At 47.0% G+C, this 18,907-nt stretch overlaps 1 protein-coding gene across 2 annotated transcripts in view; it reads left to right on the top strand.

Annotated features, from left to right (window-relative positions):
* Positions 1–18,907, top strand: part of CNKSR1 (connector enhancer of kinase suppressor of Ras 1) — a 55,669-nt gene that overhangs the window by 20,912 nt on the left and 15,850 nt on the right. For both annotated transcript variants that reach the window (XM_084815799.1, XM_084815800.1), the window contains exons 9-15: positions 7,332–7,463; positions 8,394–8,479; positions 11,987–12,120; positions 13,745–13,929; positions 14,664–14,694; positions 16,196–16,368; positions 17,491–17,564. In XM_084815799.1, the coding sequence (XP_084671925.1) occupies positions 7,332–7,463; positions 8,394–8,479; positions 11,987–12,120; positions 13,745–13,929; positions 14,664–14,694; positions 16,196–16,368; positions 17,491–17,564 (815 nt within the window). The remainder of the gene's footprint in view (positions 1–7,331; positions 7,464–8,393; positions 8,480–11,986; positions 12,121–13,744; positions 13,930–14,663; positions 14,695–16,195; positions 16,369–17,490; positions 17,565–18,907) is intronic.

Raw genomic sequence — 18,907 nt, 5'->3', positions numbered from 1 at the left:
CTTCCTAAGAAGTTATAATCTAGCACAAAGGTTATACTAATATGCTTGCCAACTGGTTAATGTTTCTACCAATTCCTGTGAAGGGAAATTATATGCAAAGTTTATTTTATTTTATTTACTTACTCACTTACTTACAACATTTGTATACTGCTCCACATCTAAACAGATCCCACAGCGGTGAACAACAAGCAATAACATGAACAAAAGATAAAAAGAAGAATGAAACACAATATTAAGATTATTTAAAAGCAGAGTGCCAATAACTCCGAGGCTGGTCAGCCAAGGAAGCTTCTTGGAAAAGAGCTGTTTTCAGGAGGAGCTGAAAACAACCCAGTGTTGGCGCCTGCCTGACTTCCAGAGGCAGGGAGCTCCATAGGAAGGGGGCCAACACACTGAAGGCTTTTCTCCAGGTGGACTCTAGTCGGGCCATAGGTCTATGTGGAACCACCAGGAGCAAGCTCTCTAATGACCTAAGTGATTGGGCAGGTTGGTAAGGGAGAAGGCCCTCTCTTGGGTATCCTGGTCCCAAGTTGTTTAGGGCTTTGTACACTAGTACCAGAACCTTAAACCTGGCCCGGTAGTGAATAGGCAGCCAAAGCTGCCTGTTTCTATAAATGGTCCATTCAGAGCTCTGGTGGCAGGAATGTTTTCCTATGCTACTTTTGTCTTTTTCTTTTCTTGCTGCATTATCCCTGGGGTGATGACCAGGGCCAGCACAGGAACCTAGAAGCTGCCTAATACTGAGTCAGACCTTTGGTCCATCTAGCCCAGTGATGTCCACACTAACTGGCAGTGACCGTCTGGAATTTTAGGCAGGAATTTTCCCTGGTCTACCCGGAGATGCTGGGGATTTAACCTGGGACCTTCTGCATGCAAGCCATGTGCTACCGCTGAGCCCGACATTGTGGGTTGGCATCATCAGGCACCTGCCAAGGCTCGCACTTCAGCGGGGGTCCGTTGCCAACTCCCAGAACTTCCTGGCTCTGCTCCTGCTGCTGCTTGCTGTTGCTTGTGGTTCACCTGCCCTCTCTGAGTGGCAAGAGCAAGGTAAAGGAACGGCAGCCCTCACTCGCTTTGCCCGCGTCTTCCGGGCAGTAGTGCCCAGCGGGAGAGGGCAATTGCGTGGGCAGTGGCAACAGTGGTAATGAGGTGAGACCACTCAGCTAGGATGGCCCACTGAGGTCATCTTTCCATAGGGCCCCCCAAAACCTGGAGCCGGCACTGGGGGTTACCATGTGCTCTTCCCGGTCTTAATACTGTAGACCAGCTATTCTTGCTTCGCTTCTTTAAGAATGACCATTGGCAATGTCCCTATAGGTATGTTTGCAGCTACCAACAGGTGACTGCATCAGCATAGCTTGAAATCACTGCTCTGAAATCTGTTTTAGATATGGAGCAGTATACAAATATTGTAAATAAATTGTTGTTGTTGTTGTTCAGTCGTTAAATCGTGTCCGACTCTTCGTGACCCCATGGACCGTAGCACGCCAGGCCTTCCTGTCCTCCGCTCTCTCCCAGAGTGTGCTCAAGTTCATATTCATTGCATCGGTGATGCTATCTAGCCATCTCATCCTCTGCCGTCCCCTTCTCCTTTTGCCTTCAATCTTTCCCAGCATCAGGGTCTTTTCCAGGGAGTTTTCTCTTCGCATTAGGTGGCCAAAATATTTGAGCTTCAGCTTCAGTATCTGCCCTTCCAATGGGGCAGTCAGGGTTGATTTCCTTTAGGATGGACTGATTTGACCTCCTTGCAGTCCAGGGGACTTGTAAGAGTCTTCTCCAGCACCACAGTTCGAAGGCATCAATTCTTCGGCGCTCAGCCTTCCTTATAGTCCAGCTCTCACAGCCATACATTACTACTGGGAAAACCATAGCTTTGATTATACGGACCTTTGTCGGCAAGGTGATATCTCTGCTTCTGACTATGCTGTCTAGGTTTGCCATAGCTTTCCTCCCAAGGAGCAAGCATCTTTTAATTTCATGGCTACAGTCACCATCTGCGGTGATCTTGGAGCCCAAGAAAATAAAATCTGTCACTGCTTCCATTTCTTCCCCTTCTATATGTCAGGAAGTGATGGGTCCAGATGCCATGATCTTCGTTTTTTTAATATTGACTTTCAAACCAGCTTTTGCACTCTCCACTTTCACCCTCAACAAGAGGCTCTTTAGATCCTCTTCACTTTCTGCCATTAGGGTGGTATCGTCTACGTATCTGAGGTTGTTGATAATTCTCCCGGCAATCTTAATTCCGACCTGTGATTCATCCAACTTGGTGTTTCTCATGATGTACTCTGCATATAAGCAGGGCGACAATATGCGGCCTTGTCGTACTCCTTTCCCAATTTTGAACCAATCGGTTGTTCCATGTCTGGTTCTTACTGTTGCTTCTTGACCCTCATACAGGTTTCTCAGGAGACAGGTAAGGTGGTCTGGTACTCCCATCTCTTTAAGAATTTGCCACAGTTTGTTGTGATCTACAGAATCAAAGGCTTTAGCGTAGTCAATGAAGCAGAAATAGACGTTTTTCTGGAATTCTCTTGCTTTCTCCATGATCCAGCGAATGTTGGTGATTTGGTCTCTAGTTCCTCTGCCTCTTCGGAACCAAGTTTGTACTTCCAGTAGTTCTCGGTTCACATACTGCTGAAGCCTAGCTTGTAGGATTTTGAGCATCACCTTGCTGGCTTGTGAAATGAGTGCAATTGTACGATAGTTTGAACACTCTTTGGCATTGCCCTTCTTTGGAATTGGAATGTAAACTGACCTTTTCCAGTCTTGTGGCCACTGTTGAGTGTTCCAAATTTGTTGGCATATTGAGTGCAGCGCTTTAACAGCATCATCTTTTAGGATTTTAAATAACTCAGCTGGAATACTGTCATCTCCGCTAGCTTTGTTGTTACTAATGCTTCCTAAGGCCCACTTGACTTCACTCTCTAGGATGTCTGGCTCAAGTTCAGTGACTGCACTATCATGGCTACCAGGGACATCAAGATCTTTCCTGTATAGTTCTTCTGTGTATTCTTTCCACCTCTTCTTAATCTCATCTGCTTCTGTTAGGTCCTTGCCTTCTTTGCCCTTTATCATGCCCATCTTTGCACAAAATGTTCCCTTGATATCTCTGATTTTCTTGAAAAGATCTCTAGTCTTTCCCATTCTATTGTTTTCCTCAATTTCTTTGCATTGTTCATTTAAGAAGGCTTTCTTGTCTCTCCTTGCTATTCTCTGGAACTCTGCATTCAGTTGGATATATCTTCCCCTTTCTCCCTTGCTTTTCGTTTCCCTTCTTTCCTCAGCTACTTGTAAAGCCTCATCAGACAGCCACTTGGCTTTCTTGCATTTCTTTTTCTTTGGGATGGATTGAGTTGCTGCCTCCTGAACAATGTTATGGACCTCTGTCCATAGTTCCTCAGGCACTCTGTCTATCAGGTCTAATCCCTGAAATCTATTCCTCACCTCCAGTGTATATTCATAAGGGATATGATTTAGGTCATACCTGAATGGTTTAGTGGTTTTCCCTACGTTCTTCAATTTAAGCCGAAATTTTGCAAGAAGAAGCTCATGATCTGAGCCACAGCCAGCTCCAGGTCTTGTTTTTACTGACTGTATATAGAGCTTCTCCATCTTTGGTTGCAAAGTACGTAATCAATCTGATTTCGATATTGACCATCTGGTGATGTCCATGTGTAGAGTCGCCTCTTGTGCTGTTGGAAAAGAGTGTTTGCTATGATCAGCATATTCTCTTGGCAAAACTCTATTAGCCTTTGTCCTGCTTTATTTTGTACACCAAGGCCATGCTTGCCTGTTATCCTGGTGATTTCTTGACTTCCTACTTTAGCATTCCAATCCCCTATGATGAAGAGGACATCTTTTTTTGGTGTTAGTTCCAGAAGGTGTTGTAGGTCTTCATAGAACCGATCAACCTCAGCTTCTTTGGCCTCAGTTGTTGGGGCATAGACTTGAATTACTGTGATGTTGAATGGTTTGCCTTGGATTCGTACTGAGATCGTTCTGTCGTTTTTGAGATTGTACCCCAGTACTGCTTTTCCCACCCTTTTGTTGACTATGAGTGCTACTCCATTTCTTCTAAGGGATTCTTGCCCACAGTAGTAGATATAATGGTCACCTGAATTAAATTCGCCCATGCTTGTCCATTTGAGTTTGCTGATTCCCAAGATGTCGATGTTCAATCTTGCCATCTCATGTTTGACCACCTCCAGCTTACCTTGATTCATTGATCTTACATTCCAGGTTCCTAAACAATATTGTTCTTTACAGCATCGGACTTTCTTTTCACCACCAGACACATCCACAGCTGAGTGTCCTTTCGGCTTTGGCCCAGCCGCTTCACTCTTTCTGGCGCTACTTGGAAATTCCCTCTGCTCTTCCCCAGTAGGGTATTGGACACCTTCCGACCTGAAGGGCTCATCTTCCGGCATCATATCTTTTAGCCTTGTGATATGTTCCATGGGGTTTTCTTTGCCAGAATACTGGAGTGGGTTGCCATTTCCTTCTCCAGTGGACCACATTTTGTCAGAACTCTCCGCCATGACCTGTCCGTCTTGGGTGGCCCTGCACGGCATAGCTTATGGCTTCACTGAGTTACGCAAGCCCCTTCGCCACAACAAGGCAGTGATCCATGAAGGGGTGTAAATAAATATATGAAATAAATAAATGCTATAGTGAGGGGGCCTAAGGAAGTCATTTTAATTGTGTTACTTATTAATAGCACTTTAATTTTTACAAACCTTCACAAGTGCTTATCAGTGCCTTTGCCCCCACTGGCCAGCATGTTAGAACGGGGGAATTGGAGGAGTTTTACTTCTTGGTGAACAGTTAGGTAGAATACAGCATGTACATAATTTCCTTTCTTTACGTGAGTAAAAGGGACTAGAGACTCCTTTCTTTCTTTCTTTCTTTCTTTCTTTCTTTCTTTCTTTCTTTCTTTCTTTCTTTCTAATTTTTGTGAACCGCCCTAATTTTTGTGAACCGCCCAGAGAGCTTCAGCTATTGGGCGGTATAGAAATGAAATGAATGAATGAATAAATAAATACAATTTCTTTCTTTTTAATGAAAGCTGAAATGTCAGGAAAGGAGCTTGCCTTGGACTGTCCCTGAGGAAGTCACAGACCCCTCCACAGGGCCGGCCCAATCATTAGGCAGAGTAAGGCAGCTCCCTCAGGCACTGGGCTGGGGAGCAGCGGCCAGTGACATGCTGGAGGGCACCGCTCCGTGTCCCCTCAGGTAGCTTAGCTTGTTATTCTCAGCAGGGCAGGATGCTGTTCTGTCTCTAGTGCCGTAATTAGATTCTGTTCCCAGTCCAATCAGCTTCTTCATGTGGAGTGGCATGGTAGCGGTGGGGCATTTTCTTCCTTCACTGCAGGCAGCAAAATGTCTTGGGCCAGCCCTGACTGTGCCATTCTGTGGCTACAGCCCCTGCAGCAGCAACCTTCAGAAATGGCAAACGAGGGATAAAACTGAATGGTTGCCCAAGTCCTGAAAGCCTCAGCCTTGCTTATTTTTTAATTTAGGGAGCAATCCTATCGGGATAGATGGCTGCCTCTGAACTCGGAGGCAACTGCCTGTCCAATGCATGGTAGGAGGAGCGCAGAGGGGATACTCTCCTCTGTGCTCCAGCCTCCCTGCATTTGCGGCTGGACAGCTGATTTCGGCTGTCTAGCTGCAGGGCTTCAGAGCGCGGGGTGGGGAGGCCGGATGAAGCATAGGAAGTGTCATACCAGCACTCCTGCACCCCTTGCCCCTCCCCACCCCTGGGAACACCCCCTTTTGCCCTGCTGCATGCTGCTCTTACGAGCCCAGAGCCTGGGGACGTTCCGTGCTACTATGAGGTGGTGTGGAAGGGGGTGGGGAGGCAGTTCTCTGGGAACTGAACTCGGAGCACAGGCTCCAAAGTCAGTTCCCGGAAACTGACCAGCCCTATGGCCATCTAACTGCTGTCTAGCAGCCATGGGATTCCGCCCTTCCTTCATGTCCAAAACCACTTTTCTATGTAGGTTCGCAACACAGCGTTCCTAATCAAGAATATTAATGTAACCCAACTGAGCTGATGCTCACAATTTCACATCAAATTTGGGCTGGGTTCAGTTTATACTCCCACTTAAATCCACAAAATACAACATGAACTTTAGAATAACTGTATAATTGGTAAATTTAAATAAACAGAGTTAAACATTTACAGAGGAAAGGTAAACAAAAAACAACTCATACATGCAATCAATAGGAGGGCTCGAAGAGAAGGAAAAGATAAAAGTAACCCTTAGGGGAAAATAAAGTCTTAAAATGATAAATTCACAAACAGAGGAATCCACCAAGCTACTGCCTTCCACAAGGGTTATGGTAATCCACAGGATTACTGTAATCAACCAGTTCTCTCCTCCAAAACTTCCTGCCTGCTTGCTTGGTCCCATCTGCAACCTCTCTTTTTTCCCCTCACCAACTTCAGTCAGCTTTGCCCAACTGACAATCCCAACTGTCACTCCAAGGTGGTGAGGAAGCTACTTGAGATGTGCTCACAATTCCCCACTCCCACTAGGCTGGCAATTTATAAATCACCCCAAAAGAGGAAATGCATCACCAAAAAAGAGGACAAGAGAGGACACCAATTTGCATATATTGCTCAATATGTATAAATGTAAATTTAAAAATTATTATACTTTGAATAGAAATATAGTACATCACATCATAGTGCAGAAGACCGTGACCAGGTGACCTGTGTGCCTTGCTCAGTCTGCTGCCCAGGTGCTGTGGATGGCCAACTTCAAGGCCCAGCTCGTCTTTCTGGTGGCTCTTTATCTTTAAACTGGACTTGGTCTGGTCAGCCCTTCAGATAGAGGACAGGCCGCCACCCAAGCCACTCAGATAGATTGTTCACAGGCATGCCTTACATAAATAGTATAAAAAACACAAAGATGTTCCATTAAAACAATGTCAAACTCTGTAAAACAAATAAGAGTAGTTCAATGATCTCGGAAGCTAAGCAGGGTCAGCCCTGGTTAGTACTTGGATGGGAGACCAACTGGGAATTGGGCTTCCTGCACTGAGCAGGGCGTTGGACCCGATGGTCTTGTAGGCCCCTTCCAACCCCATGATCCTATGAGATCGAGCAAAGGGCTGGATGCACCCGATTTTGTCCGATCTCGGAAGCTAAGCGGGGTCAGCCCTGGTTAGTGCTTGAATGGGAGACCGCCTGGGAATCAGGCTTCCTGCACTGAGCAGGGGGTTGGACCTGATGGTCTTGTAGGCCCCTTCCAACCCTACAAGTCTATGACATGCAACTGAACCAACAGCATTAACAGCAGGCCAATTTGTCAATCATGCAGGTGGGCTGGACCCGGATGAATCTGGTGAAGAAACTACTTGAGACGTCAAGCCGAGTGACTTTGGTGCTGAAGAAACTCCCGCTTGTTTTTTCAGGGTCCCCCAGTTCCCCTGGATCATCTTCTCAGCAGCAGGTAACCAAGACCTAGAGTGAGCCAGAACATAGAGCGTGAAGGTCTCAAACACTTCCCTCCCCTCCCCGCTGCAAAGAAGCTGGGGGGCAGATCTCAAATTCTTTGACTGGGAAGCTGGTTGTGCTTTAAGGTGGGGCTGCGTGCGGTCCGCTATTCCACATGCAAGAGCTGTATTGCTGTCAGGAGCTGCTGGGATCTGTATGCCCAGTGCAGTAAACCTTTGAACAGCAGGTGACCGTTTCTCTACCTCAGGCCCTGAACCGGCTCTGCCCACCCAGACTGGGCATTGGATGCTTCTGGGCAGGAAGGAGTATAAAACGACTTCCTATTATGTTCAGGCCGTACTTGGGCAACAGGGTCTTCAGGACTAGCTCTGCTGTGAGGCAGCGTGGGGCATCCACCTTAGGCAACAAGATTTTGTGGCAATAGATATTAAAAAGGGCGCCCACCTTCTCTCTTGCGGTGCCCACCATGTGGAATGATTGACCCATTGAGAGTGCGGGATGTTTCCACTGATGGTTTAAGTCATGTTTGCCCACGTGCTTTTGTGACCATTAGTGCTGCCACTGACCCTGGTTCTTGTGAATGATATATTTTACTGTTTTATTGTTTTGACCGATTGGTGTTTTTTTATATATATACACTTTGTAATTTATTTTATTGTGTGAACCACTTTGGGATCTTGTAAAAATGAAAAGTGGTATATAAATCTTCTGAATGAAATGAAAGAAATAAACAATTAGGTTGCTCCAGAAACTCCTTAACAGTCCCACGTTTCCAAATGTGGCTTGTGACTAATTTCACTACCTAGAGTTTCATTTCTGACTCAACGGGAAGCTGAAGACATCATGTCAACGATATACATGAGCCACAGTGAAGCCTTGCCCCGTACCTGTGACAGATGCTGAACTTTGTCTGCTTGTTCCATAGGTGCTAGACAGTTTCTCGGATGCTTTGGAACCCCTAAGCTTGAGGAGGGATGAGTCTCCGACATGTTCTGCTTCCCCGACTTCCAGGTTAGGACTCCGGCACTGGCACGGTTTTTATCGTTTTCAGGCCTGGGGGTCGGAGGGATGTTGATCTACTCTGCCAGCCTCCCCTAACCCAGTGCCTTCCAGATGTATTAGACTACAATTCCTATCATTTCTAGTAAGCCCCATTGTTGCCCATACTAGTTGGGATGATGGGAGTTGTAGTTGAGCACATCCAGAGGGTGCCAGGTGCTATGGAGAATGTTATGTTCCTGATCTCAGTATGGCTGGGAGGGATGGTTTGGACCGGGCCAGCTTGAGCTTCCCTGTGGTAGGGAGAAGCGCAGGCTTGGAACTGGGCTTGATTTGGATGGGACTGACCCTGCTTGGGCAAACCAGTTCCAGCATGCTGTTGTGTGAGATTCTTCCTCCTGTCTGTGGAAAAAATATTTCAGTGTGGGAAGTTGCACGCTCAGTGCACTGATCTGTTGTCAATGCCAGACACATACAAGCGTCCCGGTATTCATGCAGGATATTGTCCGACAATGCATAAGAGCGGTGGGCTAGGTTCAGTCTGGCACCACCTACCTTTAAAATATTTCTTATTAGACTCCCCACGGTCCACCATTGTACGTTTATAATTTTTTTTATAAAGCAAGGGTGCACACTCAATGTTTCCAAAGCAATTAAGGTCTGTGCTCTGGAAAAGACCTTTCACTTTTTCCTCTGTTGTGATTGCACTGACGACCTCTCAGATGTCTACTGCAAACCACGGGTTTTCTAAGTTGCTGATCAAGGCCTCATCCACAGGGTGCAATTTCCTGTGTTCCTGGCCTGACACATTCGTGCGCAGTCAGGATCCTGGAAACCGTGCTGGGAAAGTCTGGTCCTTTTCCCCCTCACTCTGAAAGTGGCAAGACTGGTGTGCGGAGCTCATAGCCTGTAGTAGTGTTATCAGGGGACCAGTAATGGATTTCCCCCTAAAGTAAGAGGCATGTGGGAGCAGGGATGTTGGAGAAATCCTCAACGGAACCAAATGAATTCAGATTTGCATGAATCCAACCCACGAATTCCACAGTGGACCGGCTTTTCCCCTGTCAGGCAGATTCTGTGGACTTGTAGGCCGGTTTTCTAACTTTCCCAAATGCTGCGCAAATTTTGTCAGAGAAAAATACACAAAATAAAAAACCTGGCCAAAAATGCACATTTCCCCCGTAGGCTAAAACATGAAAATGTGCCTTGGGGGGAATTTGTGCATTTTCTCACATGCAAATTTGTACAAAGTCAGAAACAAAAAAAATCCAATTCAGTTGATGGGTCGATGATGAAACAAAAGGTGCCTGACAATCCATGAAACACAGATGGAACAGATTTTGCACAATCCGTACATCCCTACGTGGGAGTAACCTTTAACAGCAGAATGTCCCAAATCTAAATGGCAACATCCTGAAATTCAGCATTGGTTGCAAAACAGCCATTGAATGGCGTGGTGGCGTGGTGGGGGAGCTTAGAGAAATGTGGTCACTTGAACAGTGCTGATTTTGGACTACAACTCACCATTGGCTATAATGGCTAGGGCTGATAGGAGTTGTAGGCCAAAACATCTGGAGGGCCACTCCTGGCCTTATGGTAGGGCCACGTGCCACTTCCTCTGGGCATCTCTTGCTGCTCTCTCCGAGAGTAGGGGGGCCACTTATGCCTTGCCAAAATGGGCAGTGATTCACATGTTATTTGCATATTTATTTATATATTTATTACATTTCATTTCTATACTGCCCAATAGCAGAAGCTCTCTGGGCGGTCCACAACAATTAAACAATATATAAGCATAATGGACAGATTTATCTGACTATTTACGAGTTACTCATCCTCCCATTTGTACGTAAATCAAGAGTTTTCATTAAAGAGAGTCCAACTTCATTAGGGAGCTTTGACAGCTTTTAAAAAATATAAATTATGCTAATTTTATATGTATTGATGCAAATTCAGGCATTATTATAATTTAAGTGAAGACTGTGACCAGGTGACCACCTGTGTGGCCGCCTGTTCAGTGTGCTGTGCTGGTGCTGGGTGTTCATGGGCAACATTCCTTTTATCTTTAAACCAGACCTAGGCAGGACAGCCCTTCAAACAGAGGACTGTAAAAGGGGACACACATCCACCCTATTGGAGAGGGCAGGTGAACAGGCAGTGACAGTGAAGGCAGCAGTGCTCTGGCCATTGATGTCAGGGTAGACACTGAGCCCATAGAATCCCAGAGTAGTTCTGATTCTGAGGAAGAGCAGTTGCTCCTGGGAGAGGAGCGCGCTCCTTTTTCCCAGGGCCAACAGCTGATGGAGATTCCTCCCACCAGCATTCCTAGCTTAGATAGCAGTCCTGGGAGTGACAGAGCGCGGGAAGCAGACTTGATGGACACACGACGCTGACGCAGAGAGCGACGCCAAATGGAGGGCGCGGAAAGGAGGCGTAGTGCCCAGTTGGCGCGCAAACAACGGCTGCGCCCAGAGGATCCAAGGGAAAAGGGGAGGGACTCTCCCTAGTCCTTAAGTTCAGGGGTCTGCCAGTAATTCCCTTTCAAACGGGGACCAACTGTTCCAACGTAGGGCATAGGTACTCTGCTGCTCATATCTAGTTGCTAACAGTAGAGTTGTTAAGTTGTAAAAGAGGAATAAAGCTTTGAAAAGAATCCCTTTGTCTGTGTCTGGACTTGGCTACTGGATTAGACTGAGAGAGGCCTCCAAGGAGCCCTTGACAATTGATGGGGGGGGTATAGCTGCACATGGGCCTTGGCACACGGCTGATTGCACCCACCAGCACCGACCCAGCCAGTTTGACGCAGGAGTTTTCGCAAAATATGCCACGCATGGGGGTTTTGATGACGTCACACTCTACTCATGCTTCCAATGAGAACGAAACTGCAAAGTGCAGTGTTGGAACTTGCCCAGAGGAGGGGATGCTCCCTGGTTCAATGAGCAGACAGAGTATCTCTTGAAAAATCAGCGACCTTTCCCCTTCCTGTTGCTCAAGCAGGAGCCTGGCCGCGCTTAACCTTCCTGAGAATAAAATGTTTTTTCTACATGTTTCCATCCTCTTGCCAAATAGCGAGCAAAATCCCCCCCATTCCTTTTCTGGTAAGTAAATGGGATACTTGGGCAGAAACAACGAACGTTCCCCCCTCTCCTGTTTTGCTACAACTTGCAAGAAGAAGAAGAACCTGAGGTGGAGGCACTTGCAAAGTCACTCCTGTAATCTGATGGTCCGGGGGAGAAGGGCTGTGTGCGTGCTTGAGGGAGGTGGGTGGAGAAGGAGTTCCAGTATCAGGGTGTGGCACTAAGAGAATGGAGAGCTGCCAGCAGTGCAGCTATCTGGGTTCCCCCTGTGTTCATATGGTTTGTTGACTAATCTGCATTTGACGAAGATGCACTCGCTCCCCTGGAGTGCTGAACAACATCTGGAAAGTATCCTTCTGGTAATTAGCACACAGCTGCGATGAAACACAGCTCATCAAAGGTTGTGCTCTGTTCCCCATCCCCCAACCCCACCCGTTTCAAGCATGACTGCTGAGCTGGAAGGCAGCCGGGATTCTGTGCCCGATCTCCCTGCTGATGAAGAGGACCAGGAAGGAACTGATTCAAGGCATCCGACAGGCAACACCTGTGAGCTTGCAGAGCACCTTTCCGGAGCAGGTAAGGGCCTGGAAAGTTGCAAATATTGAAGTGCAGGCCCTCATCACGGCAGCCCCCTCAGCCACGCCCCCAAGGAGAGTCCAAAAATCCAGGCATCTGTGTTGATCACATATCAGCAAAACAGTCCTAGCAGTTTTTATCTCCACCAGAGCCAGGCCTTTTGGAAAGCTAATGGGTCTTCCTTGCCCATTCAAGACCAGGCCAGCCCCAAATACTTTGCATTACACCAGGGAACTATAGATTGTTGCTGGGAAAATTCATTTCCCTCCAGCTTCTGTGTGGGTGGCAGTTAAGCTCAGAGGAAACGGAGAACTCTGAGGGGGGTGGCAGATGACATCAGCATCCCTGCTAATGAAAATGTGCCTGGGCTACCTCCCTGTGAGCCCTGCCTCCACTACACAACTGGTCTGGTGGAGAGTTGCGAAACTGTCATGACAGAAATTGGACTTTCTTTTATTTAACTATTTGTGTTTTTATTACACTTTTACCTTGCCTTTCCTCCAAGGAGCTCAGTACATTTTTCTCTCCCCCTGCCAAGCCAATCTTACCCCCACAACAACCCTGCAAGGTAGGGTTAGGATGAGAGAGTATGACTAGCCCAAAATCAACCTGTGAACTTCAGTGTTGAGTGGAGTTTTGAACCTGGGTTTCTGTGGTCCTAGTCCAATATCCAACCACTACACTGCAGTGGGTCTTGCCACATTCTGGCCATCACTCCACTCACAGGTATTGCTCCAGTTCAGGAAGGACATTGGGGGAGCGTTCTGCTGGAACCATATTTGACACCCTTTTCCCGACTCTCTTATAAGCTGCTAACCTTCATATTAAAGGGTGGCGCACTGAAAAATGCCCATCCTGAAATCTTGTACATTGCAGAGAATGGCTGCGTTTGGATCTTATGATAGACCATGGTTTAGCGTGGTGGGAATGAGCCAGTGGAGGTTGGGGGCTCCGACTTTGAGGGGGCTGTGAATCCATCCTGGTTTTAGTCCGAACCAGTCAGAACTCTAAAGGAACTATCCAAGGTGCTTTTGGGGATAGGGTCTGGCACCTTGGATAGCTCCTTTAGGGTTCAAGCTGGTTCTGATGAAAACTCAGAATTCATTCGTAGCCCCACCGAAATTGGAGCTGCCAGCCTCCACTGGAATGAGCCTAGCCTCCCTCTACGCTCTCCTCACCGCAGCCGAGGAGGAGATCAGAAGCTTTTGCTTCTAATTTCTATTAACCACAGTCCAGCATTACATCCGAATGCTAAACCACGATTAATTATAACTACGGTTTGTTGAAACAAGCCATTGTTCGAAGTTGGCTTGTTTCACGGTTTGTTGGGCTCAGAAGATGCAACAAGCTGTGGTTAACTGAAAATGGAAGCGGACGCTTCCAAACCCTTTGCAACTGTGCTGCAGGAGCGGAGGGGAGCACCTGAGCCCGGGCTGGGCAGGGAGGGCAGGCTCACTCCCATCAGGGTAAGCATGACCTCTGAACACAGTCAAGGCTTTTGCGCCTTACACTTGCTCTGGCCACATTTCCAAACACCTCCCTGCTGTTTGGGGCATCCTGCTCGTGTGAAATACTTTTCCAGTATTAAATTACTGGTCGCTTTGTTTTTGCCTGATTCTCCCAGAGGCTGACCCTGTGCTGGAAAGGCAGGGCCTTGAGACAAATTCTGAGGGGCACGAATCCCCAGAGCCTTCCACTCCTACTAAGCCCAGCATGTTGGAACTCAGACTGCCGGACTCCGCAAGCCCTGGGAATGGCTTTGTCCGAGGAAGCCAGGGCCTGGGTTCTTCTGCGGACTCTTCCAAAGAGGTGCGTGTTGGTTCGTTTGCTTATTTCTAGGTCTAAGTATATCAGTGGTGTGGAACTCCTTTCCACCCAAGGGCTAAATTCAATTCTGGAGGAGCCCTCGGGGCCACATTCCAGTAGTGGGTGGGGCCAAAGGCAAAAGGGGTGGAGCCGAAATACCAAAACTACCAGCCTGTTTTCACTTAACACTTTTACTGCCAGTAACAGTAACTTAGGAGAGGCATTTCAACCTTTTGGAAATGGTGAGAAAGTGCACTAAATTATTGGTGGTTGGGGGAAAGGGGGTGGGGCCAGGCAAAGTGGGCGTGCCCTTCTGGGGAACCCTGGGGTCAGAGTCTCCATACCCCTGGTTTATATCCTGGATCTTCAGCCCTAGAAAGGGCCCTCGGAGTGGTTAACAAAACAGCAATAAAAACATCTGCTCAGCAAGCAAACTAATTCAGCAGGAACAGTGCCAAAGAAAAATCTAAGAATGGCAGAACAATTAAAAAAAAAATTGGAGGCACAAACAAATACTGAATCAAGTGCACCCTGTGCAGAGGACTGTGCATGCGTAGTTCACACAGGATGTTGGCTGGTGTGTGTGTATGGGGGTGGGGGAATAGAAAACCATAAGGGAGGGATGAAATTGAGTATTCTGGGGAGGGCATGGCTGGCTCTCCATACTGCAATATTTGTTGTAGGCCCCATTTGTAATTACATCACAATGTGTTTCTCTCCCTATATGATCCTTTCAGGGCAGTGTTGAATATCGACGAAAGCAAAAAGGTGAGTGGCATCCATTTGTTCCTCACCAGGCAAGGGGGTATGTGTGGCACACTTTGCCTCTCTTAAAGCCATATAAAGTGTTAAGCATCACTAAAATAAAAATGCATCATTACAAAAGAGGACACAGATTTGCATACATTTGTGTATGCTAATCTATATGTCTCGATGCACATTTGGAAATAATTACTATCATTTAAAAAGAAATACGTCTCCCCATACTGGGGAAGATTAGGATCACGTGGCCCATGTGTCTGCTCAGTCTGTTGTCCAGGTGCTAAGGGTTGATGGGCAGCTATTGATGGGCTCTCCTTCGTTACAGTTCTTTATCTTTAAACTTGATTTGAACTGGACTGTCCTTCAAATAGAGGTCTGTCCTCTGTAAAAGAGGACACATGGCCACCTTCGTCCATAGTTTCCCAGTCAGAAGGAAAAAAGATAGCCAGATCTTGTGTGTGTGTGAGTGAGGCTGCGTAGACCTGTATCCCAAGATTTATTCATTTATTTATTTGAAGTATTTTTATCCTGTTCCTCAGCCAAAAAGGCTCCCGGAGTGGCTTGCAAATGCTCCGTTCAACAAGGTGGTCCCTGCCTGCAGGCTTGCAACCTAAAAAGACACAACACACAAGGAAAAAGGGATGGGTAGGGAGGAGGAAAGATATACACATTTGTGACTTGGAAAAGTCAAATTATAAGCTGGATAAAAAATGGAGTCCTCTAGAACAACCAATTCATTCTCACAAACCGCAGCTCAGGTGATAAACTTGTGTGTGGACTATACTACCTCATCTTACAGCTATGCATACCTAATTGAATGCTCCTCCATATAAAAAAGGGGGGAAAAGAAAAATTCCTTCCACACTGAAAATTAGATGGTGGAGAGTAGTGTTTTAGCTTGGCCTTCCTGACATGCTAGCTTTCTATGTAAGAGGAATTTTTTGTGTAAAGAGAAGCATTCAATCTTCCCAACAGATGGCTCTCCAGCCTCTGTTTGAAGACCTCCACTGAGGGAGAGACAGCCCCTGCCCAGCAATTGGTTCCATTGCCAAACTACTCTAACTGTCAAGATGTTTCTCCTAATGTTTATACAAAATCTACCCTCCCATAGCTTAAGCCCATTCAATCAGCACAGTGAGGACTGAGCATGCTCAGTGGCTGCAGAATGCTGACTCTCGGGGTGGGCGGGTGGAAAATGAGTGGGAGGAGGAATGGAATGGAGTGGTTGGAATCCTGAACAGGGAATATTCCATACTGCAACATTTTATTGCAGATTCCACATGCCTTGTTCTATTGCATGTATAGACCATACTGTGGGTTGTTCTTGGCTCTTCTGTAAATTCCACCCAAAGCCAGCAATTAATCTTGCTGAAAAGAAATGTGGGGAGGGGGGAGCATGTGCCTGTGTGTGTTGGGGGATCACAGACTGTCCCGTGAACGTGCATTTGCACAGAATAGTGATGTGCATGTCCAATAATTTCCTGCCCTCGCTTTTGCTTGTGATGAGGAATGGCTACCAGACTAAGTCGACGGCGCATCTCCTGCCAGGAACTGGGCCAGGTGGACTGTGATGGTTGGCTCTTGAAGAAGAAAGACCACGTAGGCTTCATGGCCCAGAAATGGAAGCGGTTCTGGTTTGTCCTGAAGGGGCAGACCCTCTACTGGTACAGCAACCCCAATGTGAGTACATCCTAGTTGCTTAAGAATGCTTAGGAGCCATACAATTACGGCATACCGAATGTTAGGATTGCCAGGCCGGGGGGGGGGGGGGGGGCTCTTTGATTTTGTTGCAGCAGAGTACATTTGAGGCTTGTGGCACCTTAAAGACATGGATTATGGCAACCTTCTCCAACCTGGTGTCCTCCAGATGTGTTGGACTACAACTCCCATACTCCCTAGTTGCAGAAAATGCATCCTTATTAAAAAAAGAGAGAGAGGACAGAAGGGGACCCACATTTATGTATGCTGATAGGTGTGTGCAAATGCACATTTCAGAATAACTGCTTTAAACAGAAATACATCTCCCTGCAGTGGGAAAGACGGTGCTCAGGTGCTCAGTCCAGGTGCTGAGTGTTGATGGGCAACTTCAAGACCCCTGATGTTCTCCCTTTGTATGGTTCTTTATCTTCAAAGCAGACTTGGACTGGACAGCCCTTCAGCTAGAAGACGGTCCTCTGGCAGTCTTTTAAATAGAGGACTGTTGTCTGTAAAGTAGGACACACAGCCACGGGTGGAGGCTGGTGGCTCCAACATCAGTGGGGTAGCGAATCTGCTCTGGGTTTCAGTCAGAACCAGTCAGAACTCTAAAAGAGCTATGCAAGGTGCTTCAGCCCTGCTGAGGCCCCAATGAAAATTCCCTCTCCACCCCCCATTCCAAGCTGCTATTTGCATCAGGAGGGAATCCTTAGAGAACAAGGGAGCCCAGGTAGGGTGGCCAGATGCAAAAGACAACAGGAAATCTGGGACCTTCCACAGGTAAAGCATGTACAGCACCTTGGATCTCTCCTTTAGAGTTCTGACTGGTTCTGGCTGAAACCTGGACCGGATAAACTGCCCCATTGACATTGGAGCCACCAGCCTCCACTGATGGCCACCCTACAAGAGGTTAACAGCCTCATGCCATTCCTAATAAAGCTCCTTGTTTTCCACTTGTGGCTTCAGAAACCTGTACAACATTCCAGAGCTTCCCTATACAAGCGGCAGCAAGTTGAGCTACTTAGTGTGTGAAATCCTTCTCTATTTTTTATTTTGCTTTGTTTCTCCGCCCCACTCCCCTCTCTTTCCTCCCCTCCGCCCTTCCAGGACGAGAAGGCTGTGGGGCTCATCAACGTCTCAGCCTATAGGCTGGAAAGCACAAGACAACAGAAAAAGAAATAGTGAGTGGGCTTTGGTGGGTCGCTCTGGGAGAGGCCTTGAAGGAGGATCTGCCTGTTCCAGGAAGAAAAAGATGTGTGGAGTCCATTCAAGGCAGGGGTGTCGAACCTCTTTCAGCCCGAGGGCCAAATTCCATTCCTGATAAGCTCTAGGGGGCTGCGTTCTAGGGGTGGGTGGGGCCAAAGTCAAAAGGGGCAGAGCCAACAATACCAAAAATACCAGCATATTTTACCTTAAATCTCTTACTGCCAGTAACTAAGCCTTAGGAGAGGCATTTTGACCTTTAGAAGTGTGTGTGTGGGGGGCATGCAAATGATTGGTAGTTGGTGGAAAGGGGGTGAGGCCAGGGGAAGGGTGTGTGGCCACATTGGGGGCCCCGGCAGACTGGAACTGCCCCATGGGACTGAGGTTCAACACCCCTAATTTAAGGAGAGAGGGAGAATTACCAGGACAAACAGCTCCCTGAATTGCCCTGGTGTGGTCCCACTAGTTGCACATATAATGCCCTAGCTCAAGGTGGACAACTTGTGGCCCTCCAGATGTTTTGGTCTACAACTCCCATCATCCCTCACCACTGGTTATGCTAGGTAGGGTTGATGGGAGTTGAATGGTGATCAGGAGCTCCATGGTATGAACAAGAATATTCTAGGGAAGGTTGAGGAAGAGGAGGTAAAGGAATATTATTATTAAAGCTTACTGGGTGACTTTAGAGCATTCACTTTCTCTGACCCTAACCTACTTCACAGGATTCTAGCAAAGGCATAAATGGGGAGCCGCTGAGAGGAAGGGTAGGTTAAGGGTTTTTCTACGCAAGGCTGTTAATCCGCTGTATCTAGTTTCGGTTTTGTTGCAGAATTGAGATCTGAGCACTAAACAAAGAAGCTTTTCGTTTCTTGCTTTTCTGCTACATAACGTCTAGGTGGCATTTTGGTATAGCAGAACAGTGTAAATACACAAGTGGAAAAAATATTTTCTTTTGCTTTCACTAATAATGCCGCATTTTCCCTGCTCTAAACAAAACTCACCAAAAGTGCTCTTTAAAAACATAAGCAAAAGTGGAGGTTCACGACATCATCTAAAGGACCATGAGTAGAGAATGACAAGCGTGCAATAAACACCTCACATTGAAAAGCTGTAAATATCATTTGTATATAGATCCATCAATGTGCATGGTGCTTTTTATGGATCCCTACCCCAATTTTAGAATTGGGGTAGGGATCCATCCACAAAAAGATGGATCCCTACCCCAATGCTAAAATTCCTTGGATTCTAAAATTTGACACAGGGAGGAAGATAGAGGTGAAGGATAAATGGGGTAAGAAAAGCAAAAGAAGGATTGGAGGGT

This window comes from Heloderma suspectum, chromosome 10 (genome assembly GCF_057233095.1).
Source record: "Heloderma suspectum isolate Gila_16-S chromosome 10, 16-S_ref, whole genome shotgun sequence".
Classification (NCBI taxonomy): Eukaryota; Metazoa; Chordata; class Lepidosauria; order Squamata; family Helodermatidae; genus Heloderma; species Heloderma suspectum.
The sequence above is the reverse complement of the archived record's forward strand: the minus strand, read 5'-3'. Positions and strand labels throughout refer to the sequence as shown.